This window comes from Struthio camelus, chromosome 1 (genome assembly GCF_040807025.1).
Source record: "Struthio camelus isolate bStrCam1 chromosome 1, bStrCam1.hap1, whole genome shotgun sequence".
NCBI lineage: Eukaryota > Metazoa > Chordata > Aves > Struthioniformes > Struthionidae > Struthio > Struthio camelus.
The window spans coordinates 211,536,477-211,563,755 of NC_090942.1; the positions used below are offsets into that span (position 1 = coordinate 211,536,477).

Consider the following 27,279-nt stretch of genomic DNA (forward strand, 5'->3'; position numbering starts at 1 on the left):
CTTACTGTCCTGCAAGCCTCAGAGCTGCTCCCCAGGTGCTGGCAGTCCCCAGCTTGTACCCAGGGTTCTTCCTTTCCAAGTCCTCCATGACTCCTCAGCCTCTTTTCACTCTTCTTAATGAAATTGTTTTATTCTCTACTCTTTGTATCAGTTTCCTTGTGGAGTTCACCTGTGCCCTGCTGGATGCCTGGAGGCCTCTTTTCCCCCATACCTCACTGCCCTAGAATACTCTTCTTTTCCCCCTCTGCTCTGGACCCATCTGGAGGTCAGTGATAGTGTAAGAGACACTGAGGGTTTTGGACATGAAAAAAAGAGCTTAAATCCGAGGTTGCAGCAGCCAACAGCTGCAAGGAAAATCCTGTGCAGCCTCTCAGGAGCGTGCGCTGAACAGATGGAATCATTGGGAAACTGAGATGATAAATCTGTCTCTGTTGAGCTTGTGCAGACTACGACCTCCAAGTCCTGCAAGGGTTAAAATTTGGGTGTATTTCTTGGGTAGATTTCTATTGGGTATATTTCTAAAAAGCAGATCCAAAGACTTTCAAAATTTTGAGTCCGTGTTCCAACATCCAGAACTCCTAGAAGAAAGCTGATCAATTTTTTTGATGTATTCTGAACAAAATATATTTTTTCTCTAACCAGTCATGGAAACCGATAAAAGTTTTTCACCTGCAGTTATTGATAAAAACGCATCTTGAGTTGATGTACACTATGAAACATTTTAGTTGAAATTGTTAAGATTAGGGCAAAAACATAAGAAAGTAAAGGCTCTTGTAATGAGAGATGCCTAGTGACCTTCAGAATGTTTGTTATTCCCTACATCTCCCCCTACAAATCCAGGGATACTTTTACACAAATAAATAACTTTCCTGTGAAACGGACGATAGATCTGTTGTCCATTTTCAGTCTTTTTTAGATTTTATTTTCATTAAAGCTATAGTGCTGTCTGATTTTCTGTACCTTGAACAATCCCTCCGAAGCTAATAGGGCTATTTGTATGCATTGAACCAATACTCATTTTCCTCTCTTTGTGACTGAGGTCTAAACAACTTTCAATTGTTAACCTATGACTATAGTGATGTGACACATTTGCACTAAATTATTCTTTTAATAAGTTAGCTTTGGGGATTGTATGAGGAGCACAATGAATTGCGAGAGTGCTATCATCAGTTATTATAATCTATTTTATTTAAAAGCAACAACAACAGAAAAATGAGCAGAAGTTCACTCATCCCAAATTCACAGTTACCTAGAAATGTGGAGCTTTGTTGAGTTGTCTTTGGCTGTCTTGTTTTATGCAAGACTAGAAGACCTGGAAAAGCAAAAGGTGCTTGTATCAGAAGTATCCAGCTATACGTTGTTGAGTGTCTTTCAGCTCCAGCTCAGAAGTTAAATCAGTTTCATACTTTTGAAGAGAGATACTTAAGATGTAAGTCTGCAAAGGAGACATGCGTGATAGAGTTTACACACGTGTAAGGTTGCTCACATGAATAAGTGCCTTAAAGAATATGCATTAGTATGCTTATTTGTCTTTGAATAATGAACATGGGATAGGGTAATGGTGGCATTTGGCAAGAAAAGTTGCTTTGATATTCTAGTAGACCGTGGTAATGTGGACTACCTGTGTTCCTCGAGTAACACAAGGGAACAAATGTGTTATCTGCTTTCTGCCCCAACCATAAAAACATTTGAAAAACTCTTTGAAACTTGCAGTATAGCTGTTTCTACATGTTAAAAAAATCCCTAGCTCTGTGTAGAAATACTGAGGTAGTTCCAAATGAGCAGGTCATGGCTAATTAGCGCAACTGTCCTTGTACTTATGCTAAAACAGCTATACTGCTCAGGGCTGAGCAGTCTCACTTATTGCTGGTTTTGGGTGGTGCAGGACTGGGTTCTGCAACTCTCTATGGCTTCCAAAGGTCAATATTTAGGGTGGACATTCCCCTTGGATTCTGGTCTTGGGGAAGACAGATGACCATGAGCCAACAACTCGCAAAGAGCTGTGGTAGTATTTCAGTAGCAGTTTCCAAAGAGCACTTGTGTATTTGCAGAGTCAGGCCAGGCACGACCCAGGAGACAAAGAGGAGCAAGGTAAATCACTGCATCTAATGTCACCTTTGATGAGGTACAGCATGGTTACGTCCAGAACAGCAAGCTTTGTTTAGTGTTAAAGTCTGGTTTTATATCTTCAGAGGGGCCTTGGGATCCTGGGTCAGTGAGGAACCCCTTTCGGCTGTGCTAGGTAATCCAACCTCTTTGGAATACTCCTCAAAGACCACTCTTAAAATGAATTTATAGATAGAGTTGTTTCTTTTAATTTGCATACGGACCCTCTGACCTTTGGAATTCAAAACAGCAGCCAGCAAAATTCTGCAATAATTTTTCCTTTTCTGAAAGGGAAAAACAGACATAGCTGTGTATGATTTTAGCAGAACACATGCCTTTAGGAAATACGTTATGCTAAGAGATTTGCTTTCCCTTAAAGGCAATTAGGCAATTGTTTGTGGAATCTGTGTGATTATAGGCCTTAGTTTCTTTGTGTACCTCCAAAATATTGTATGAAAAGTTGATTGCCGTCCAGTATGACCAATAGTCCTATGTATCGTCGAGGGTCTTTCTCTTACTCAGCTGAAGGAAAATTTGTGTTGCCTGTGCAAGAGTGTGGAGGTGATTCTACTGTAAAGAAACTGCTGTAGGAGATGTCAATGATATTTCACCTTTAGTATAAGACAAAAGTAAGAGATAAGACAGCGGGCAGATGTTCCCTGCGAGCGTGACTGTAGCAGCGTGTGATGTTACCACTTTCTTTTTGCTTGTTACCACCTTTCCACTGGTGGTTCGTCTGTAGAGGTCTGCAGACACAAGGGATCCTATGCATTATGCTTTGGCTTAAGCATATGAAAATAATCATGCTCCTTATCCTTCTTTTTGCAGGGATAACTCTGAAAACATAAAGTCTGTAAATCAATGCAGCAAGGTCTGTCAAAGCAATAGCTCCATGAGGTATGAGCTTCCCTGTTTGTCTCAAATAAGGTCCTGTCAATACCTGCTCTGATTTAAGGTCACATTGAAGAAATTCTTTCCCCATGGGTGAGAGTAATGCTGGAAGGAGTTGGGTCTGTAAGCTGTTGGCTGAGGAAGGCCTGCTAGCACCACATTGCTACCAGATGTGTGAGGTTTGCTGATTGAGTTGTTTTGTGATGAATCATTGAAGTTATAGTTTGAAAGGGAAGATTTTTGCCAGTTCTGGTGCTCAGTGAAATGCGAGTAGCTGTCATTTTCTTCATGGGCTTTGGGAGCACTTCTTGCGTTTGATTTCTTATATGTGTGAAGCAGGATTTCTTGAAGAGTTGTTACCATGAAAAACAAGTACATTGCTGGCTGAGTGTTGATAATGAGCTGGTTTTTGCGTCTGAGAAACTTAACACTATGCCTAGAACCAATTAGCAGCTCCAGACAGGCTCATTGTCATTAATTTTGATATGAGTGTGATAATTTATAACACTTATTTGCAACTGAAGTCCATTCTGAGGTATTTTTTTCATATGCTGTTGTATTGGGAAGAGCAGTTTTGGGATTTGGGGCAGAAAATCATGAAAATAACATTCACTCGAAAAGGCTTTACATCTTTCTTTTCACAAGTGCATTGCATACATTAAACTACTACCTTTGAAGAACTCAGTAATTGTTTTTAGGGGCGATCTTTGATATTCGTGTGTCAGTTCCTGCATTCAGCAGAAAACATTTCTGCTTGTCTTGGAGCGTGAGACCTTCAGTCTTAGAAAATTTCCTCTGTCAGGCGCGCACAGATCTCTTTTGTTCACGCTCTAGCCATGCAATAGAAGTGCGTATAAAAGGAAAAAATTCCATTTGAGAATATAAAATACAGTTGACACTTACCTGTTTCTTGTATTGTAATCAATGTTATATTTCTGTTTAGAGGCCTTGGGGTGCCGTGGTTCTAGCTACTGTACCAATACAGAAGTAGATGACTTCCGTACTGAAGAGCCAGGGACTTGCTATTTAAATGTGCTTAAACCAGGACTACTCTATTTTTACAAATACCTGGTAGGTAATTTTACTAAGCTCTGGGACGGGACATGCAGTGGAGCGCTGAGACCCCTTGCTGAGAGATTGGGAGAAGAGCGAGAAAGTCTAAGGATGAGATGAAAAACTGCTGTGGAGAGATGAGGCAGGATCTGACAGCTGGTGAGAAGTAAAGCTAGGACTGGAGCACAAGTCTCTCGGGTCCTATCAAGTACTACCTTTTCTGAAGAGAGTTGGTAATATTATGTTGGCTTACGGTTTATTTGCCAGACAGTTTGAACTTTTATGCGTAGGTCCTTAGCTACAGGCTATTTACAGCAGAAACACAATTACAGACCCTGAATTTTAAGATTTCTAAGACTTGACAATGCTGAATTGCACAATTCCTGTGTGAAGTTATCGTCTTTCTGCTGTGACTTCAGTTATATGTTAACCTCTACCTTGAACAATTATTTGGTTCTCTGATATTTTTATAGTCTTTTTTCCCTCCTTTGCTAATTCTTTTATAGCTCACGTACAAAGGTAAGAACTGCATTTAGAAAGGTCATAGCACAACCTCTTGGATGGCTCAGCAGAATCGATAGGCCACAGCTTCTCTTTCATGAGTCTTTTCCTGATACCCTGCTTTACTGTTACTGTTTTTTTCAGTCCTGAGGGTATCAGATGGTATAAAAAGAGACCTGATCCATACCTAAAATAGCTTATGTTATCAGAAAGCTTAGCTGAGGAAAAAAACAGCAAGCACACATTAAAAAAGTCGTAGAAACCTTCCAGAGGTCACTCTCATAAGGTGTCATATACAAGATGGAGTTGTAAAAGGGGACATGAGAAAAGTCGTCTTGTCACTTGTCCCTGGGAAGGCTGTGAAAGCACTCTTAGGGAAAGAGAGCATAGAGAGGAGGGTGGCGGGAAGGTAATGAAGCGCTTGGTTTGTAGAGCAGCGTGGGGTAACCCAAGGAAGTGAGAGAACAGAGGAGACTGTCTCAGTAATTATCCCAGTCTTTGTTTTTAACTAAAAAACGTATGATTGTTTTATAACCACAGTAACCATCTAGGAGCTAATTGAAGAAAAATTCAGTGCAAGCCAACAAGAAAAACCAGTGGAACTTTTTAAGTATTTATTTTTCTTTTTCCTACCATCTGTAGTTTCTGTTGAGCGAGGAAACAATTTCCTCACTCAGTAATTTTCCAGTGATTTGAAGGTAGCTCTTCTCCTTGTTTCTCTCTTGTCTTTTCTGCTACATGAATTCTTTTCTATTGCTTTTTGAACTCCAGTGTATTTGATGAAGAGAAAGCGTTAGCAGTTTTCTAGTTCATAACCCCTCCGAAGTGATGTTTTAGTCATTTTTTTAGCTCAGCACAAGTGCCCCTCCTTTATAGAAGTAGCCTTTCTGTAGTCATCCAGCCCTGGCTCTAGAAATGTTAATGTCAGATCACCCAGTAGTTCAAATCTGGTCTAGGTCAGGTGTAGGTGCAGGACTGTATTTCTAGTGAATTAGCTAGAGAACACAATATGGAGTTTATGGTAGTTTTCTGTCTTTTTTGGTAAGAAAAGACGGGCCACACAGCTAGAATAAAACAAGATTTTTATCTGGAGCAATTTACTGTGTTGTAAAGAGACTGCTTGCCAGTACAAAGTGCTACACTGAAAATTTTGTTTATGGGCAAAAAGGAAGCACACTTTTTTCATACATATATACATACATACATGTGTATGTATGTATATGTACATATATATATATAGCCAAAAATTTATTGTCATTATTATCCCAAATCTAATTGTTACAGAAAGAGAATAATAATGCAGTTAAGATTATTATACATCTACCACTTGGTTTCTGTCCCTTTTGCTCGGGTTTTGCACACCCTTCTGCTGCTCCTCTGTGTCCTAAAGTTGGTGGTTTCATTCTCGTGGTGGTAGTAGTAGAGTGTAAAAGCGAGTTGTAACATCAGCATCCGGAGTCCTTTGCTGGGAGGAATATGGTGTTCATCTTGATGGTTTCCTCTTCCACTCTCTAGGATCCACTTGGGTCATTTCTATATGCTTCCTAGCATGCTTTTACCCCTTTTTCTTCACTGGTCTGCAGTTTTGTGTTACATTTGATTTTACTCTGTATTCCTCCTTTTATGGATATTACATACTAATTCTTTGTTCTCTTTGTTACCCCTAACACCAGTTTTGTCCAGCTCCAGGTCTCCATTTCTTTAACTGACCGCTGATGAGTTTTTTTTATAGCCGTGGGGTACCCAGGGCCAGCCCGTGCCCCATTACTTATCATCCCATGCCTGTGCTCTGCTGTGCTGCAGCCTGTCTCTCTGCTTCTCAAGGTCTTTGCTCTCATACCAGGCCTGTATTGCTGCACACTACATCGTTACGGTACAGTCATAAATATCTCATTCTCCATAGAATAACTGCTTGTTACTGCTATCTAAATAAAGCTGTGGTTGTACTGTACAAAGATGAAGAAAGTCAAATAAATCAGCCATAGACACCTGGTTGATTAGAGAGGTTGCTGTCGCAGGTCAACCAAGTGAAACAAAACTGCATGGAGACTAAGAAAAATTCAGTCAGAACAGGCCTCACTCCTGAGACCTTGTAGATTCAGTACAAAGCTAGTACTGCCCTGTTACTAGCAAGGGCTACGTGGGTGCAAAAGTTAACTCTTCAGTACGGTTTTGAACCATAACTGGTGAAATGATCTGATCAGGACTTGGTTTGTGACCAAAGTGTTTGGGTTTTTTTTCTGGCACAGAAAGTCCTAAGATCTGAATTATTGTCGTTCTGAACCACAGCCTCATTGATACGTCCTGCCTTTAGTGAGAATAAAGCATTTTTACTATTTTTTATTGCTGAGTTATGAAATCCCATTGTTGATTTCAGTTAGTATCTCTGCTATGAGATGGTAGCCTTCTGAAAGGGAGAGATTGCAGAGACAGGTAGAAGGACTAACGTCTTTAGCTTTTTCAGCTAACTCTGCCTGTGAATGAGTTGGAGCCTGTGAATGAGCTGATTATATATGGAAGATTATAGAGCCTGTCTAGCTGCTGTGGAGGACGGGTAGTGGGAGATGACTGAAGCCCATAGTACCAAAGATGACCTGCTGAAGGATGACAGTGTAAATCAATTATCAGAGTAGAGGTTGATTTAACCAGTGGATAATTTTGAAAAATGAAAACCAATAGGCACCTTCTTATTGGTAAGCAGAACACCCGTGGTACAGAAAGGAAAAATGTAGCATGTTGTGCACCTGTTTTGCTTAAGTGGCTTTCTGGAGTAGGCTGCTCTTGAAAATTCAGTCTATGTCGTTCAGTCTAAGAACGGACATCGCACTTTTGCCCTGAAAGTGAGCCCCCACAGTTCACGAGAGAGTGTTTCCCAAGCTTTTTTTGCTCAAAGATTAAGCAGCTTGTACCCAGAATGGTCATTGAATGCCTGAGTGTGAGAAGGAGAATGGGGTAGGACTCTTGCTGGATGTCCCTGCTTGGGACTTGTGCCAGTGGAGCAGTCTTGGCCCTTCACTTGTTACAAACTGCTGGAGCATATATAGCTTCTGCTCGTCGCCGCAGCCTCCAATGCGATGGATAGATGTCCTCCTTAGCCAAAACACATTCTGATTATAGACTTCACCTTCTGTTTCCACCTTGCCTAAAGAAAAGCAGAGGCGTCCGGGATGACATTCATCTCATCTCACTAGAGATTTCTCTGAGACAGATCTCTGCTAATCTCTCTGGGTTTCTTTTTGGAGACAGTGGAGAGCAGTGAGTCATCTCTGTTTCTCCCCAGTGACTGCAAGGAGAGCCTGCAGGGAGTAATTCAGATGTGAACACGTAACGCAGGACTCCCTCCTTATTGTTGCATTAAGGGCAAGAAGTGCATTGAGTTTGGGTTTGTTCTCTATTCCAAAAAAGGATGGAGCTATTTCTTAGATCATTTTATTTCTCTTTGTTATATGTTAACTAAATATGTGGGCAACTAAGGAGAGATCAAAGAATCGTCACCTGATTTCCTAAGCACTGTTTCTGTATGTATATGTGTATCTGAGTTTGTTCCCTCGTAGTTTTTGTAAACTTCAGACAGCTTCAGCCATATTTGACATAGGAGTAAAAGTAATAAGTTGCAACAAGTTTTGTATTTAAAATAAAGATGAATGTGGGGAGGGAGAGCATGTCAGTGTTCCCATTCAGGAAAAAGCTTGTCCCTTTTTCAGCGTAAGGGATTATCTGCATGAGAAAGATGTCATGAATGTGCATGGGTTCTTTAGGCCAAGGCTTCTCTCAAGTTGGGGATATTCATAATATTCTGTCCCTCATTTTAGCATTTCCTTCCCCTTCTGTGCTTCCTCTGATGTCTGAAAAGGCTGTGTTCAGTTGAAAACAAAAAGCACATACAAACTTGTCTGCGGCAAGACGCTCGTCTTCTGGAAATAGGGGCAGGATGTAGTTCAGACTGTCGTATCTGCACGCGAAGGAGGTGTCTAAAACTTCACCGTTATCAGTGTGGTCAATACACTCCACGAGCAGTCCAGCTGAGCAGAGGCAGGTATTTGCTCTGAGGGAGCTAAATGGTCTTCTTGACTCTGCTGACTGGATTTCCATTAGCTAGGTGGGAGCATAGACACTGACAGCATCTACCATCTGGAGCTGAACCCATCCAGGCTTCACTGATCCCACTGCTCATTAAGTCATTTAGTTTTTCACATGCATTAATCTCTGTTTGAGGAAAGCAAAAGCGTCAGGAAGAAGTGGCTGTGGCTAGTGGGTGATCTTAGAAAATTAGCCTTCGTTAGAGATACTTGGAAACCAATGTGCAGAGAGTCTTCAGGTGAGCTTGTTAACTTTGTATGTCTCCTTTTGAGGTATGCGATTAGAATCTGAAAGACCTTTATTTTCAACAGGTACCCCGTAACTGGTAGGAGTGGAGGAGGGCAGAGCCCAGCCCTTTGGCAAATCCAGGCCTTAATGGAAAGCCAGTAGTTGCTGAGCACTTTGAAAACCGGGCCTTGTATTTAGACCATGAAAGGGACAGAGTTCTTTGGAAACCTCGTCCCAGTTGTGGGTGCTGAACATGGGAACTGATGGACCACAATCTTCAGAGATGCTGCGCTCTCCTTTGGAGGTTGTTATGAGGTTATGATGAGAAAGAGGTGCTCAGTGATTCTGAAAACATCCTCCTGTTGTCTTAGTTTGAATTTCTGGAAATGAAACCCCCAAATTATTGAACACTTGAAAAATATTTTAGCTTTAAGACTCCACTAGGGACCAACTTTGTGCAGGGGCTGTGCTGGCGACAGGACTTAGTTGTTTCAGATCCTTTTCTGAGTGGAGTCTGGCAGAGCACATTGCTGCACAGTGTCTTTGAGATAATACTGAGGTGTTATGTCACGTCAGTTTTGCTAGGTGATGCATTTCTCTCTTACTGGACTGTATTTATATACTTTGACAGTACATGTTATTTTCTTATCAAGATGTTTTTAAATAGTGTGATAAACAACAATCAAAAAAATTGAAGCAGCACATGAATTGCAGAAAGCATACATATATTTAGTTAAACCATACCTAACTGGGTCTTAGCATGTAACTAGAAATTATGAATTTCTGCCAGAAAATACAAATAATATAAAGAAGTTACTGTATCTATAACAACAAAAAGCTTTTGAAACAAACAAAAGATTTGAGATCACATATTAGTTTCTGTTTTTCTGCTTCTCTTTCCTCACATTGACTCTGGAGTCATTATTGCAACTTAGCATGGAAATGTGTGAATTTGCATCAAAATCTGGATCGTTTTTTACTTGCAGTTGTTACTCTGGATTAACATATTTTAAGAGGAGTGGGTTGACATGTATATGGTAAATATATATACTGCTAAATAGTAAGAGCGATTTTGAACTGTAATTGAGATTTCCATAATGACTTTTTTTCTGTATTTCTCAAAGTACCTGTAGGAAAAGATAGATGTTGCCAGCCCAGTTTCTTCTGTGGGGGGTAACTGCAGTGCTGTGGCAAATCTGAGGTTGCTCTGAAGTAAGAGACAGCAACACTATCCAGGTCTCTTACTTCTCTGCCCTGGAACAACACGGACCCCGGAAGCTGCTGTTTCCTGAGATAACACAAAGAGTTACAGACGGTCTTGTGGGACTAGGAAGCTCTTGGATCTGGGTTCCTGAGTTGCTTTTTTTCTAGAAGCAATCGTGCTGCATGGAGAGCACCTTCTTCGCCCTGGTCTGACCAGGCTATGCTGATCTGTCACGGCTCCAGGAGACTTCTCTGAAGATGCTGTAAATGTGTTAGTGGTCTCGCCAGTGGCTTTCTTTCTATCATGGTGCAGCATTTCTTCGAACATTTGTAGCCTAAATTACTACAGCTTCTCTCCCTTGACCATGTTTTCTCAAACCGGAAATACTGTTTTCTCAAGGCGGATCCTCTTTACTTTGAATTCAGTCCTACCATCTGCAGCATCTCCTACTTGAAAACAAAGCCACTAGCTCCCTCTGACCAACTCCAGATGATCCAAAAATATAGCAATAACCCATTGTGCAGGAGGGCGCATAAATGAGCGGGTTGAGCACTATTGTAGTAGGCAATGTTATCGTTTTGAGTAAGCAGTGATAATAAGCAGGGTTGCACCTTGAACTCCTCTTCACTTTCCAATCTTAATTAATTTTCAATGCTAAGGGTCTGTCCTGGTGGCTGGGAACCCAAAAGCTTTTAGTCACAATCCCAAAGGTGCGTAGCAATTTCCAGAAAATCTATCAGACTTCTCTGTTACAAGCAGTCGGGCAGAACATAACTGGACTGTCTTTCTGCTCTGTCTCACCGAGAAGAGCTGAGTCATTTGCCTTGCCCACCAGTCACTGCCCTAACTTAATGACTTAATGCTGCTGGGTGAAGTTGCTTGCGCTAGTGGTGGTTTTTGCAAGGCAATCATATTTCTATTAGGGACTGGATTCAGACCAAAGTACTGGATTATCAGCTTTCTCTCAGGAGGTAGGAACTAATTTTGGACTCTGCTGATGTGTGTTGAAATGTAGTTGCTGAAACAGAGGTAAAATGTCTATTTCCAGCAGAAATCTAAGATTTTTTTTTTTCTTTCCAGTTTCTTTCTTGTTGCTGAGTACCATCCCATACTATGCTGGAGCTTGTTAGAAAACTAATTCCCATTTTGTTTCTTTCATGACTACAGATCATGTTATTGTTATCCTCCGCATGGTGATCAGAATATCTTGGTTTAGGCCTATGATAGCTGGGTTCTTCCTGTTTTTTACCTTATGGGTTGTTTGACTCATGAAGGCATGATACTGTGGGCTGCTTGCTGTTATTAATTATGTGCTGCATATCAGTTTGTCTTTGGGTGTTGGCTTTCTATTCTTAGAATCTTGCAAATATTTTAAACAATCAGCCTATTGTTTAGCAAGTGCTCTACGCGCACTGTAGGCCTTTTGTGAATTTCTATGCAAAAAAAATAATAAAAGAATGACTAATAGAGCATGAACAGTGCTTGTGACACTGCAGTCCATTGTGTAACTATTGAGAGCAAAATTTGCATTCCTAGAAAAGCTTGCTCACGGTCAAAATATAAGGACATTCTCTTTATGGCTCATGGGAAAACATGTTCTATATATTCAGCCCAGGATGCTACTTAAAAGGATCAACTTTTAAAAAATGACATTTTCTTTCCTTGGAACGTTGCAGTCGGATTGAGTCCGGGTTTGCTTGGCAGCAGAAGTGAATCTGTTTCATTCAGGCAAGTGGCATGGGGGGCTATTTTAGGTCTGTCATACACACGCACAATGATTTGTTTGCTGAAGTGGCTTCTTTTTAAGCTGTTGTTAAGCTCTGATGTTGCCAACCCTTTTGAATGGAGAGGGTACATTATTATATTATATAACTTGTCTGCCTCTTCTGAATGCCAGAGGAAGCCTGGCAGTTGGTTCTTTTCTTTCCTTCAAAAGCATATTTGTTTATGGCTTTTTTCCCTTTCTGAGATTGTTACAGGTCAAGCAGAGGTTAAAGTGGGATCTTTAAATGTTTAGAAAAACTGTGAGTTCCCTGTAGTTCTTCAATGTAGCAATTGTGTGTTTTGCATGCGCATAAAAGCAAAGTGTTGTGTTTTCTGTGAGTGTAAGGATGCATTTTATGTGTAATTAAGTTTCTTTTGGTAGGTGTAGTCTAAGTAGGATAAGCCTGTTTTGTTTTTCTGTGTTGCTGAGAAGAACCAGTCACTGCTCGCTGGAGATAATACTCCTTTGTCCGTCCGTGTAAGCTCTTCAGGAGAGTGGTTGCCTATTGCTTTGGGTATGTACAGCGCCTAGCACAGTGGGATTCCTGTCCTGGGACAGACTGGGTGTTAGCAGGCTAAAACTTAATTTACAGCAGCAGAGTTTGTTACAATCCCATGGCAAAGCGAAACATTGCGCAGAACACCTGCCCCTTCTGCTGGGTCCTGTTTGAGACACTGGCTGCTCTCTTAAGTACTTCCCTGAAGAAGGATCTGCAAGGCACTTCTGAATACCCTTAGGAATATACATACGAATAAGGGCTATAGGAGCCACTTAGCCTTGCACAGGTCCACAGAGAGCTGCTATAAATGGGAGATCCTGGTGTGGGCAACAGCTGGATTTCCCAGGCCAGTTCAGCCGGGACTAGCTAGGACAAAAGTGATAAGCATGCGGAACAAGCACTGGTTTGTCTCCCTCTGCTGTGATATGACCCAAAAGGTTTTTCAGTACTACTTTTTTGTTCTCTGAAAGAAAGAGGAGTGTTGAAGTATTGAAGAGGAAGAGCTGTCAGCTTGAGTTGGGGAAGTGAGCAGGGAGCGCTCGATACCTCTGTATAATTATACTTTTAAGAGAAGTGCCCAAGTACTGCAGGTGCACCCATTCACGGCCCGGCTGTAAATTTGAACCAATTGGGTCCTGCTCTCTTGGCATCTAGAGCTTCCAAATTAAATTGTATTTGCCACTGGTCATCATTAATTTGCAGTTTTCACCTTGATTAATTTTTAGGAATGTACATAATGAGAAACTTTTACAAAAACAGGAAGAGAGGAAATGGAAATTTACACTCTGCAGTGCTTTTCTCATTTATGACCTCTGTGGCTGAAACTGTATAGCACAGTAGTGCATTTTATCACCTGTTTTCCAGGTCAGTTCAGTGACTATTGAAACAAAACATACAATTGGATACAGAAGAAGTGGTGTGAGCAGCTCATGCCAATTAGCAGCTGGGTAATTGGCACCCCTTTGCAAGCAAAGAAGCAGCTACTCGTTGCAGTGGCATGGAAGGGAAATTCATAAAGAAGGTGTTGGAGAGCTGACTTTTATCATCAGTGACTGCGTTTTGGTTGCGTTAGAGGAGTGAGCCAGGTTTGTGTTTTTAGACATCTGTATAGAAAATAAGTGTCCTAAAGCCCTATGCAAAGCTTTTTTTCTTTTGTTTTTGAACAGCTTGTTTTCCAGAAATGTTTGCCCTTTCTGTCCCGTCATTTTTTCCCCAGGGTTCCAGTGCTCTGTCCCAGGTGCTCCACTCGTACACAGCTTCCCAACCGTGGATTTAGGATAGGAACTTTAGGAACCTGAACTTGATGTTTTCTTTCTCATTTTATTACTGTTTTTCTTTTGCCAATGTCTTGTTTTGAAGCAAGACAAAGGTCTGTTTCTCAGTTTTCAAAGTCCAAATAAGTGTCTTCAAAAATTAGCAGTGGGTGCTTTCTTTGGGAGTTGCAACTCAGTCCCTCTTTGCATAGGGTTGTTTCTTGATCTTTAGGAAGAAGTGTGTTTTTTGATGTTCGTGCTGAGCAGGAAGAGGCAAACCTCTAAAATGCTTGTTTGCAGATTATTGTTCTTAGCAATTAAGTGCTAGGATGGTTGACTTCATATCACATGGTCCCTCATAATATGTTTTCTTTTTTCTTTTTTTTCATGTGCTAAGTAAAATCGATTGCCATGACTTTCTTCCTGGGTACACAGCCTATCAGGAGAGGCTGTATAGCATGGTTGTCCTTAAGTCTGACTTGCATTGAAAGCTCTTCCTAGAGATATTCTAGGAGATTTCCTTCTTGTGGAGGGTGGGGGGATGGGGACAAATAAAATATTGTATAAAAACAAATAAAATATTGTTTTTAGAGTACAAAGAATATTGTAATAAATTGCCTACACTAGGAATAATGATACAGGGAGGAAAAATCAGTCCTGCATAAATGGCATGTTTGTCTGCATCTTTCACAGCCTGACCCTGGCAGTTCCTGTGCATCTCTGTGCTTATCTTCTACCAGACCTCCATGTGCTTATCTTCTACCAGACCTCCACTGTGTTCCTCTCAGAGCCTCATTTGGTCAGATCACCACCTTCAAAAGCTGGATTTGTGCTTTTTCCTTCCATGGAAAACTGTTGCTGATCTAGTCTAGGAAAGCACTGGCTTCATATTCAAACTCCTTCTGTTAAAGTTACCTTACCTTACCCTTTTTATACACCTTTTTAGAAGTGTCTGAGGATAGAGGTTGCCTCACATGGCTCTGGCAGGTGCTGTTTCGTGATACTTTTTGAAGTGGCCTGAGACTTTGCCTCTGCTTTCCTCCCAGATATTTCCTCTGTACCTTCACAGCATGATAGGATGAGTTTGCGAGTCTCGGGCACTACTGTCTGCAGTTTCTTCCCATCTTTGTTGTTAGTTTAAGCCAAGCACGCTGGCATACCTTCAGTTAGGCTACAGAGGCAGTAATATCTTTCAATTGCCCAAACAAGAATCACTAGAGGGCATCTGTCTGAGTCTGAATTATGTTTGAAAACCATCTGGCATGGTGTGGGATAGTCGAAATAATAACAGTGAACACTGTATCAAGAGCTGAGTCATTGTGCTTCGTTTCCATTGTAATTCTCGTACTAATTGCATGTATGTGTTCCATATAGCCAAGGGGTTAATAATGCAGGCAGATATTATACAAGACTGTTATGCTCACAGATATCATCTGATCTTATTTATCATTCAAAATCTAGCCATAGAAAATACATTTTAATAATAATAATAATTGCTAAGATGAAAGACTGACATCAGTGTTAGTTGCATCCCACACTTGTTTCCTGCTTCTGCTTGGGCTGAGAGGAAGGAGAGGAGAAACAGCAATAGCGGTACAAGGAATAAGGTGCTTTCCCTGAGGGTGCCTTTGAACTGTTGTGGGGGTCCTATTTGCCGTTTAACCTAGCTGTCAGGAAAGGATGTCGGGGAGCTGCAGCATAGGAGCAGAAAGGCTGCAGGAGGTATTTGGTTTTCACGGGTCAGCGTGCATTCTGGAATATCTACAGTCTACTTCTTTCCCCTAGAAAGAGTTCGAAGTATTTTGTGAACCTCAATATATGTAGTTTCCTCGAACGTTAATGAAGTTCGAAGATAAAATTCTCATTTTGCAGGTTTATTGTGTTACATTGAGCCAAACCTTCAACTAGTAGTAATTGGCAAAGTTCCACTGATTTTTAACCCTTGCTGAAACCTGACCAAATATACCTGTGCTCTCAAATGTTTGTCAGGTGCCCCAAACCCTACAGTAGCATCTGACCTTTGTGCTGTTGCCGTCGCTCAGTCTTGCCCTGAAATGTCTTACTCATGAAACGCAGATGTCTGAGGTCTTTCTCTGTGAAAATACTGCTTCCTTGGTGGGGTCCTCAGCATTTTAGACTAACTGCAGAATTGCCCCGTCATGCTGCCAAAAATATCGTACCTGACTGCATTGGCAAGAGCTGTGATACAGTGCAGAAACTACAGCAGAAGTGGGACTAAATGATTTGCCACAGGTCATGCAGAAGGGCTTGAGCTGGGGAGGCAGCTCGGATCTCCCTGCTCCAAGTTTGCACGTGGGCCAGAGGATGCTCTCCCCTTCTCCTCTGCCCAAAGGAGTATTAAACTACAAGGCTTGAGAGTCTTTGAGTTTTGTGTTAGCAGCAGAGGGAAACTCTATACTAACTAAACCACTGTAGCTAATAAACTTCTCATATTATCGCGGGGACAGTGGGTTAATTAGTTGGCTAAGCAGCAGGGCTGGAGCCGTGCAAGTGCCCGACAATGGTGAGAGAGAAGGAGCCATGGGGCAGCAGAGGTTTGCTCGTCCGCTCCTTCGTTTCGTTTCAGCCCCTGTAGAAACGATTGATGGGGAGAACAGAGGCCCCGAGCCAAACGTATGCAACCTATGCATACTGTGCAGGGTTGCATAATCCAAGTGGCATTGTTCACTGTACGTGCAGGCAGGGCTTTCCAAAAGCGCTCGCTGATGTCACGGGGAGCCTTAGCATTGACTTTGGCAGAGGCAGGGAGAGGCTGATGCTGGGAGCTTTTGTAAATCCACTTCTAAAATGCAAATGCTTTCCTTCATTAAAACCCACTTGAAGCCAAGCGTGATCAACAAACACAAAACACTTTCACAGCTCAGACAGGCTGTGGATTATGGTTCTCCTTTTTTTTTTTTCCCCCTGCATAAATCAGTTCACCCCTCAGCCTGTAGAAGTAAAATCAATTGACAATTTCATAAAACTCTTTGGTCTACAGTGACTAGATAATCACTGCTTATCCATTAATAAGACATTGGGAACATACAAGGGCAGAGCAGTTGTTTAAGCAGAACTACTGGAGAATTTCTAGTCCTTTTGTTTAGCACTTTCCGTCACTGGAAGCTGTTAAGAGCAGGTTAGACAGGCACGTCTTGGGAATTGTTTGGGTGTAGCTGGTCCTGGCTTGGGGGCAGAGAGGGGGAGACTAGAGTACCTCATTAAAGTCCCTTCCAGTTCCGCTTCTAGTGGCTAATAGATGTGAAAGTCTTGATGCAAATATTTCTATTAAAGTGCTGCTGCACTCAGTGATTTAGCTATGGTCACTCGGTGAGTAAGTTGCCCTCCTGTGCCACAGAAATGAAGTGTGAGTGCATAGGCCAGGTTATCTGCTGCTGTGTTCCTTGCTTAGTTTTTTACACCTGTGCTTAATGACTTATAAGCTCTAAGCAGGCTTAATAACTTTTTAAACTATATTTAAGTACACAAAATTCTAGCCTTTAAAAGGGAGAGAACCTGAAGTCATGGCTTTTGAAGATTTATTCTGAAACTCTGGCTCCCCCGGCTGGAAGTTGCAAGGGGAGAAGGTGGGGTGGATAAGGAGGGAGAAGAGTCAGAGTTGTTATTGAGTGGCAAAGGCATCTACAGTATCTATTTACTCTTAATTTATAACTTCATGTGTTATGTCTGTACAGGTTGATCTACAGGAGATAGATGCTGCTTTGCAGAACACTTAAGTGTGGTGTGTTGTTTTTTTTTTACTTATTTTATAAAATCAAATTAGTTAAACAGTTGAAAATATTAGAGTGAACTCTTGAAAGATGAAGGCTGAACATACAGAAACCAAGCTGAAATGAATTTTCAGAGAATACATCTAGGGGTCTGAGCTGGTTCGACTAAAGAAATGTAAAAATGTGGTTTAATGCTACGCCTAATTTAGCATGCCTGCAGGCTGCTGTGAGCAGAAGTGTTCTCAATCTTCCTTACCATCTCCAGATACAGGTTCCCTCCCTCTGCCTGTGCAATGGATCTGATGATTTATATGGTGATGTAATGAATCAGATCAGCCCTGTTATTCAACAGAAGACTCTCTTCACGTTTATCAGTAGTTCTCAGTCCTGGCAGACCAGCAAATTGAACCTTGCGTCCACATGCTTGCTCGTCCAGCCCAATGGAGATGGTAGCAGTGCATAGCCCGGGTTGAGGAGAGGAGGAAGAGAGGGAATGTGACCAGCCCTTTCAACAGCGGCACACAGTTACATCAATTTGGTTATAATTTGAAACTTTACACGAGGTCTGTGTATATATGAGGCCCACCAGTCTGTAAGAACGGGCTGAAGGGAGGAGGCTTTGCGTATTTGGTCCTTATTATTTTAGCGTCAGATTATTTTCTGTCTGGGACAGCGATTCTGCTGTCGTGAGAGTATGAGCGGCGTTGTGTGCACAGTGGCACTGTCCATCCGAAATGCAGTGTTGCCTGGCAAACTCATGTCAAGAGTTAAGTAACTTGGAAAACTGAGCGCTTAGCTGTTGAACCATGTACAACAAGTACATGCATTCAGTAGAATTGTGCTATTCATTTTACACAACAGTATCATTTATTTTAAATAAGTTTCTACTGTTCCCAAAACCTCCATTTCTAAATTTCCACTTAACAGCACTAAGAAGTTGCCAATACTCTTTAAACCTCGGAGAGAAAGGACTGACTCCCAGCAAGAGCCCGATTTTGCTGTAGTACCTCATATTTTTAACACTGCCTGTGTAATACTTTGCCAAACTCTGAAGAATAGAAATTGAAATGGAACATTGTGGCCTTTCAGTGGCTGTTTACCAGCAGTTAAGCAGCAAAACGGTTTTGAGACAATTAACAGATCTCCAGGCCCTTTGGAAGCTCAGATATAGCTGTTTCCAGGTTGTCACATGTCTATTTAATACAACTACTAATGGTAATACTCCTGCTGGAATTGTGCCTTGGCCAAGGCCAGGCTTGGAGCTTAGTAGCTGATCCTTAAGAGTATCTTTACACCCAGGCAAAACCTTTCCGATGTCAGTGGGGATCCATAAGGGACATAGGAATTAATTGATCTTCTACGGCTTCAGGGAATAACAGCATACCACAGAGGATCTTTACAGTCATATGGCGTTTTAAGAGCATTATTATCAAATGCTAATTTTAAGCAATTATGGTTCCAGGAGAGGTTGCAACATAAAAATACCATAAAAGAAGCTTATTTTAACTGCTTACAGCTGTACTAAAAAAAAAAAAAAACTATTAAAAAAAATCAGCTTTACTTTGTTTTTAATCAAATCACACTCTGCGTTACCAGACAGTTGTGCTGGTGTAATGGGAGAGTCTTTTTAATTGTCCTGAGGGTTATACTTACACCTGAAGGAGGAAAGTTATGTGTGAGGGAAAGCGTTTTTATTCTGAATTTATTCCATCCTTGCAAAGCTGTGGTTGGAATTGAGCTGGCATGTGTTCAGGATTCTGTCAGTTTTTATCCAGTTGTAGCACACTAATATCTCCCATCTGAAAGTTTGAAGTTGAGGCCCGTAGTTTCTGTGATTTAGGTTTTGATCAAGTTTGTGGTTGCCATAGTGTTGGCTCAGTCTGAGCTGAGGTTTGGTAAGGGATTGTGTGTGCTTTGGTAATCCACAGCAACAGAAAGTAAAGCAGGTTCTTTTTAACCACTGTTGAGGAAAAAATATTTGACAATGGAAAGGGTAGAAACTCGTGAAAATTATCTGATAGGATTGCAAGCGGGTCTCTGGCCATATCGGTAGCCTTTTGAGTAGTCTTAAAAACGCACGGTTCTGATACGTTGTGTTTCTTTTTATAGTGCTTCCACTTCTCACTCAGACCATTCTGCCCACACCAAATCTGCTTCTGCAATATCATCCGACTCGGTCTCCACCTCGACAGACAACTTTTCTCCAGATTTAAGGGTATGTATGTTTTATCTTAAAAAAAAAAAAAACAAAAAAAAATATTGTGGCTAAAATGAGTTCCTTCAGAGACTATTTCTTGCTCACTTGAGTCTGGATATGGTAAAAAGATTTCAGCTTTCAGATTCATGCCAAATTTTAGTAGCCGAAGCATGAAAGGACCCAACGTCAAACAGGTGAAATAGAGATTGAAGTTTAATCTCTACCATATTTCCTTCTTTATAAAGTTGTTTAATCTTCAAAAAGCTGACTCTGCAACCCGTGTTTGGAGATGAATTTTCAAAGGAACTCCGTTTTCTTTTAAATGCTTTAAGTAAGTGGAGATACTCAACCAGCCAGTTTTATATCCCCTTCCCCCCACCCCAAGTGTGTATATGTAAGAGAGATTCCCTCTTGAAAACTCCTATTTGTTTGTAAACACTGAATCCTTGGAAGTATCTTCTTTCACAGAAAGATTGCTATCTCTGAGCTCATAAAATAATCTTCTATTACAATAAATGGCTCTGAGAGAAAAGGTTTCAAACAAGGCTCTTCTAAGTCCATTATTAAATCTGTAAATGGAAAATCCAAGGTTCTACTTTGGTGTCACCAGAGTTGTGAAAGCTATCTATACGTGTCTCTTGCTGAAAGCAAGGGGTTTAGGAATTAAGTTTCTGTGTCTGTGGAAAAACACTTTGTGATAGCTACAATTAGGACTATCATTTTTGTGGGGAATTTTTAGAGAAACAGTAGGTGTCTGTTGGGAGGAGGGAACCAGGAGAAGGACCCACATATTTTCTTGCAGTCTATGCCTGCAGATTTCTTTTGGAGAGCAATTAACACTCTGTGTGTGTGTGTGTGTGTTTGTGTGTTTGTGTGTGTGTGCGCGCGCGCGCGTGTGTCTATAATGAGGTAAATGAGACAACCCAAGGGATTTCCTACTGAACGCATGTGCAGTATTTTTCCTAAATCTTTCTCCAAAGTATTACACAGTAAGTTTTATATAAAGTTTTTTTTTTTTTTTTAATGTATAGTGAGCATTTTGATATCTGGAAGTAAGGTTAAATTGTTTTTCCCCTACAATTTATAGAATTTTCACTTCATAAAATAACTCTAAATAACTTTTGGCTGCTTCAGTTAGCTGTATAAAAAACAAAGCACTGTTAGGTTCTTTCCGCCTGCCCCTTCTTGATCTCAAATATGAAGCTGTTTAGAATTGATTTAGAGAATGCACTTTTCAAAGGAATTTTTAGCAAATACAATGCCATATGTTTTAACATAAGTTACAGATCAGGCAAGAACAGAATAGAAGTAGTTGAAAGTGAAAATGAGTTGGAAATTCAAATATACTTGGTACATTCAGAGTGAAAATTCAAAAATACCTTAGAGCTAAAATTGCTAAAAGGGCTGAGATGCCTAAATATCTCTTATGGATCTGGGCACCTGGTAATTGAAGTACAGTGAGATTCTTGTTCCTCAGTCCTATAGGTACTATTTTGTCATCTGCCTATGGGCGGATATGTCTGTGCGGGCTCCTAAGTTTTGGTGTTAATGTTCTAGCTTTTATCAGTAGGGAGTTTCATTTTGAGTTAGCTGTTGATTTATAGGATATAGTCTGAAGTTTACCATGTTCAAAACTTTGGAGTAGTTCTCATCAAAGATTTGGATTCCCTGCCGGCATGCCACCTGGAGTTGGGAAGCAGTGGATATGGCCATGGGAGTCTGCTGCCACTTCCCTTAAGAGTAGTACCTTTACTTGAAATTTTGTTCAGGTCCATTGTGTTTGGTTTTGGATTGTGTAAAGCGAAAGCCTGAAGCAGAGTTTGGCGATTGCTAACAATGGCTTTCTTATGTTGCTCCTTGCTTCTAGTCCATTCTGTGGTCAACAAGGCTCTCGTACAAATTATTGACTTCTTAGAGAGAAGAATCTGGTAGCAAGTCTCCACTGTGGCAGACGGGCATGTCACCTGCTTAGTTGTGCAGTCTTCAGAAAAAGTGCTTCAAATCTGTGTTCCTGGCATTGCTGTTTGTGGCCACTAAACCTCCTCTTTGAGGACAGCAGTAAGATCCACAGTTCCTGATTCCTGCTATTCCTCTGAGGTCCAGCAAACAATAGTACAAGCCTTTAGCAAAGCATGTGTCCTTTCCTGCACTGTTGTTTGCTCCCTCCAGTAAATAACAGTTGTTTTTTTTTAAAAAAAAGATTTGCTCCTTTAATACAAGAGGAATTAGTGCTTTTGCGATGGGTTTATGCATGAGATGCAAGAGCGTTGTCGTGGCCTGCCCAGGACTCAAAGGTTAGAAAAGGGAAAAAACAGAGTTGCCTCTATAACCTTAATTAGTTATGCATTGTGTGTATGCATTGAAGACTTTCTAGACAAACCCGTGTGATTTGTTTTGTAAGATACCTAACTGATGAATGACAGAAGGTACATGAAGTAGTTTTCTCCTTCTAAGGCAATAAATGGAAGCCATCAATGTCTTCCGTAAGCTTACTGAATGGAATTCATTTGGGCTAGTTTACGTTCAGGCTAGTCAACTGCAATTCCATTCTGGTGAATGGAAAAAAATGGGTCATTTAAGATGTGTTTTACCTCAGAATTGAGTAAATGCCCCCAGTAGGTCAAATGAGTAAGTGAGAACATCATGCAGTTAAGCTGTAGAACTCCTTGCTGCAGGATGGTGTGAGTGTTATTAGGGGGGCAGCAACTGCTTGCTCAGAGTGGATCCCAGCCTTAGCTGTGCTCTAGTAAAGGTGAAGTTTTGTCTAATTTGAAAACCATATAGGTTTTTCCTCCGACTATGAAGAGAGCACAGGGTGACTTGGCAGATGCAGAGCTCTAAAATTGAGGTAAATCCTGTCCCTCAGGTTTAACCAAAATGCCAGTCACTGACTTTGCCACCTTTGTGTTACTTTACTGTAGCTTTAGTGCACAATATTTTAGACTAGTTTTGTGTAGGACGTGTATATTGTTAGTAGAAAAACATATTGAAGAAAGATGTGATTTTCCCCATCCTTTGCTGTAAATCACTGAAACTAGCCTCAGTGAGCTTTTCCATCACTATCTCCCTGCCAATGCAGGAAGTGTGTCAGGCTTTGGTTATGTATAACACATGTTCAACAAGAGCTGGGTTTAGAGAGAGGCATAACTTTTTAAACCTTAAGCGTACATTTAAGCACCCTTCTTACTATGGCTGCTAAGCGACATTTTTGTTAGTGAACGATGCTAGCTTGGAAGTACTAAATCATGCAAAAAAATCTACCTCATCACCTGCAGTGTAATTTGGGACTGGAATGAGTTTTCCTCTTCGCCCTGCTGCTCAGTTCCAGCCCTGGCTTAGTGTGGAGGTATGAGGATAAGTATTCCTGTGACGGACTGAAGAGTGGGGGGACTCTTCATGCAATACTGCCCAGAAGAAGCCCAGTTCATACCAAATGCAGAGGTGGTTTTCGTGATGTGAATTATCCTTCCCAGTGCAGTGGTCTATGACTCCTATTAAATTACAGACCATATTCACTAAGCCACCAGATGGTGAAGATAATTGACCTGTGGTCACAAAAGGCACTACTAGATTTGAACGGGTGATATAGCACTGAGAATAAATAAACAGTTCCTTTTTTTTTTTTACTGTCACCATGTGAAGGCTTGGCCGCATATGTTTCTCTGTGTCACCACTTTGGGCTCAGTTATATTCCCACACTGATGTACACCTTATATGTTTTGTAGGTGTACTGCACTAAAAGCTACACAGGCAGAAATAGCCCGTACTTTGTCTGCATGTGGTGTTTGCACAGATCCCTTTGCACACATGCCTGAAATCAGGGCCAAATCCAATAATGGGTGAGACTTTAGAGAAATATCAAAGTTGTGAGGTAGAAGGACTTGAGGAGCAGCTCAGAAGAAGGAAAATTGGAGGGAAAATATTTTAACTGTGAACAAGTTCTGATTTTGGCTGTACTCCTCTGTGCGTGTGCGTCTGTGGGAAATGGGCTTCGTTTCCTCTCTGGAGCGTTAAGCTGTAGAAGAACAAAGGCACAAAGGGCTGGTTCCAGAGAATGAATGATGCTCTTGTCCGTAAGCATGGTCGTTCCAGGACAGCCCAGTGAGCGACTGGAATTTAGCCTCTGCTGTTGCCTTGTTTTTCAGACTGCCATTCTAGGACCATAAATGCTATAAATGTCATGAGAATTAGCATCTTTTTCCTTTATAAACTGTCCTGAGATATGGAAAATCTCGGTCTCATTGTCTCTCTCCCCCCACCCCTAATCTGGAGTTTTTCTGAATCTCCCCCTTTCAAGGAAACAAAAATATAGAATAGCCAAACTCTGGGCTGCAAAATATTGATTTCATGCAAATTAGAAGTGGAAAAAACAGATGCAGTCAGTTTTCTGTCTCTTTTACATGGAAATAATACTCCCTAAGTGCTCATCTAGTTAGAAGAGAGCAAAGACTGCAAGCGTAGCTAACCTTTCTTATACAGAGGTACCTGAATGTTTGAATATAAAGTAATGCACAGTGAAGGGAATCTCTGGAAGTGTTTACGATTGCCATCTATTAGAAATGGAAAACCAAGGGAATAAGCAAATGGCCATCAGATGTTCCTAAAAATATTTTCAGCTCTTCCTAAAAACTGCCGTATTTCTCTTAGCTTCAAAGTGCATGAATTCTCCTTTTTGCTGAGTGAAACTGGGTAAGAGGTTTTTGATTTTTTTTTTTTTTCCTCCAGCTATATATTTAGTAGATTGAAGCACGAATCAGACAGGAATGAACAAGCATGGTATTTAAAAGGAGCACTCAGAATTGTGACTGCATGCAGTACTCTGCCAAGATTTATTTTTCTGTAGAGGCTTTGCACTGAAAGAAACTTCTTCCTTCTCCTTTGTGTGATTGCTTATTGGTTGTAAATATATAATTATTTATATTTTGAATCTTGTTATCGCTAAACTCCTGAGTAAAATTCTTGATAACAAAGTCACTTTTATATGACTTATTTTGGTTGGCAGAATTTGTGACCCTCTTGTTGGTCAGAGCGTTTTTTGTTATTTTTTCAGACGATGGTCTGAACTTCACTGAACTGGTTTAACGCTTTCCTTGAAAATTTTAATCAATTTCCCTTATAAACTGTTTGCTAAAGAAATTATAATTAAAAAGATGGGTAGAGTTAAAGCTAATGTGCAATCTAAAGTTTTTGAGGAGCTAGTGGAGAAGAACAGAACTGTTGTCTCTCCAGACATACTTGGAACCCTTGGCACTGAAGAAGGTTCTGTATTAAAGCATGTTGGACTTGTGTGAATAGATAATATCAGCGGCCTTCTGTGCCAGGCACTGTTGCTGTACTGAGTCGATGACGACTTTCTGTTGGAGACTAATGAGAGAATTGTCTTGAGGCACCAAGCCATACAAACTTGAAGAGACAAGCCAGCCGTGGTTGAACTAGTGGTCCTCAACAATATGTTCCTTTGAGCTTCTAAGCCTTGCCTTATATTTGTGCAGTGAGGGCCCAGAAGATTCACCAACTCAAAAAGGGACTGTTCTTTGTCACTGGAAACTTGGGTCTGGGTGGAGAGGTTCATCGTGGAAAAAACAAAGCAGAAATCTCCAGGGAAATACTGCATACTGCATGGTGGCTACTTCCTCCTCCAGAGGAGTTCCTTTATTACCCTGGTGACTGCATTTTTTTTTTTTTTTAAGACACTAATCTTAAGCTGCTTTTTAAAGATTTTTGAGTCAGTGGGAAGTAAGCAAGTGGATATCTCAAGCCTTTTTATATACAAAAATATACACGGTAGGTAGAGATCCTAATTTGTGAATTTTAGTTTTATTATTGCTTTTTTCCCCTTGTCAGTGGTTTTTGAGACTCGGAAAGCATAACTAAAAGGCAGTTGCATTGTACGTTTTATCTGATTATTGTCTTCTAGAGTCTCTTTTGTCTGTTGGTAGAGAATTTTATTCTTAATTTGAATGAGGCTTGTTTTTAAACCAAGATAGAAGCCTTTTTTGGTTGCCTATTCTCTTGGGAGCTGAATGGGCTTTATGTGGTCTTGGACAGTATATTTGACTCTCTGTGTAGCGATCTGAAATGACCCAGATGTCCACGGTGTTCTATCTTTTCCCCGTTTTTAACTTCCAGTAACCCAATAGACTAAGATGCAAAGAATTTCCCTGCAATTAATATCTTGCTGGTTTGAATGTCTCTAACATAGTTACTCAAACCATCTGGTCATAATCCTTGGAAAAGTCCCTGTGCCACAGTTATTCGGGGATACTGCTGTTCTTTCCTATAGCCATGCTTCTGTGACGTTCTTAATGATTCACAAATAATCAACAGAGTCCATTTACTTGCTCAATTTATGGTTTATTACATTTCCAGCAAGATACATAGTACATAAATCTTTTCAAAGTGCTCTTGAAATAGCTGTAAATGGCAGCTGAAAATCTCTCCAAAGTAGTACAGTACTTGTAATCTACAGTTGGTTTTATCAAGTAAGCATAGCTCCTGCTTTACTGCTCTTCTAAGTGAGCATTAAGAAGACAGAAGCATCTTGGCAGTAAAATGCTAGAAGAAAAGGTATGTTCAAAACTTATCCTTTCTCTGTCGTAAAAAATGTTTCATTTAGGGAAGAAAGCAGTGCACCAATGAGCAATTATTCTAAATAAGCATCTGGGTCTTGATTCAGCACATGTTTATGTCAGTGCTGCAGCTTCTATCAACTTCAGGTGGGCAGAATTAGGCCTCCCTGTTTTTCTGAGATGAATGGAAGGAGCTGCCATATCTGTTTTATTTCTGAGGTTTTTACTCCGTCTTTGGGTTAATTATGCATCTTGATACACCTACCATAACAGCACTGTCCTTTTACTGATTGATATGACATATTAACTACCTCACAACAGCTATGAAAAAGGAAAGGGGTGGGAAGGGGGTGATAATTCAGCAGAAGGAGTAGATAAACATGGTCTAAGACAGCCAAAAGCCACTTTGACAGGAGAAAGACATTGGTTACCTGAGCGTACGTGTTTTGCTCTTGATTTACAAGGAAGGTTTAAAAAAAATCAAATAAGTAAAAATAATTCTGTGGCTAAGCCTTTGCAGAAAAAGCTGACTTCACTCTTGTGGTTCTCTGAGACAGGAGAAGGGAGCTGGCTCAGACCCAAAAGCTGTCTCTGATAACTCAGCTAATAAGCTCTGTGCTACTAGCTTTGGAGTCATGCCTGATTTAATGCGGTACATGCAATTTTTGGATCTAAGCGGTCTCATCTCCTGCTGCCTTTCTGCACAGAGAAAGTAAGTTTGAGCTAAGTGTAAAGCTGAAACTATTTGTGACTATTCAGTCTTATAGTGACGTCCTGGGGATCAAACCGCCTGTTATCCTGGGCGCAGTGGAGCACCAGAGATCGCGTTTGCCTTGTCAGATGTAGTTGGCTGCATCAGGGTTCATCACCCTCGTTCTCTGCAGTTAGTGGGGAAGACAGATGCTCATCTTAAAGGTGGATCTCCTAGGTCGCCTTCTTTCCACTGACTGTGAAGGGAGTCTGTAGTGACGAGCTCAGATGTATATCTTTACTATTAGACGAAACGAATATTACTGCGGTTCACTGCCTACAGGGTGAGAGGAGTGCTGATTCAGGAGGGTATCTAGTCTTGTGCCAGCCCTTGAGAGAATGACATTAGAAAAAGAAAGAAGTAAGTTTTAGATATGGTAAATATGAGCAGAATGTTCCTGTTAAAATTTGAGGTACCAGACAAATATTTTCCTGTAGGAGGTAAAACCTCT

General features: G+C 40.9%; 1 protein-coding gene across 3 annotated transcripts in view; it reads left to right on the forward strand.

Moving 5' to 3' along the window:
* The window catches only part of MTMR2 (myotubularin related protein 2), a 62,534-nt gene that overhangs the window by 1,733 nt on the left and 33,522 nt on the right, over positions 1 to 27,279 (forward strand). The window contains exons 1-2 of one of the 3 annotated variants that reach the window (XM_068930426.1): positions 4,013 to 4,068; positions 19,421 to 19,526. In XM_068930426.1, the coding sequence (XP_068786527.1) occupies positions 4,028 to 4,068; positions 19,421 to 19,526 (147 nt within the window). In that variant the 5' untranslated portion in view covers positions 4,013 to 4,027. Of the gene's footprint in view, positions 1 to 4,012; positions 4,069 to 11,762; positions 11,792 to 19,420; positions 19,527 to 27,279 lie in introns of those variants that run through there. The other 2 variants (XM_009690179.2, XM_068930425.1) reach the window with 2 other exon arrangements.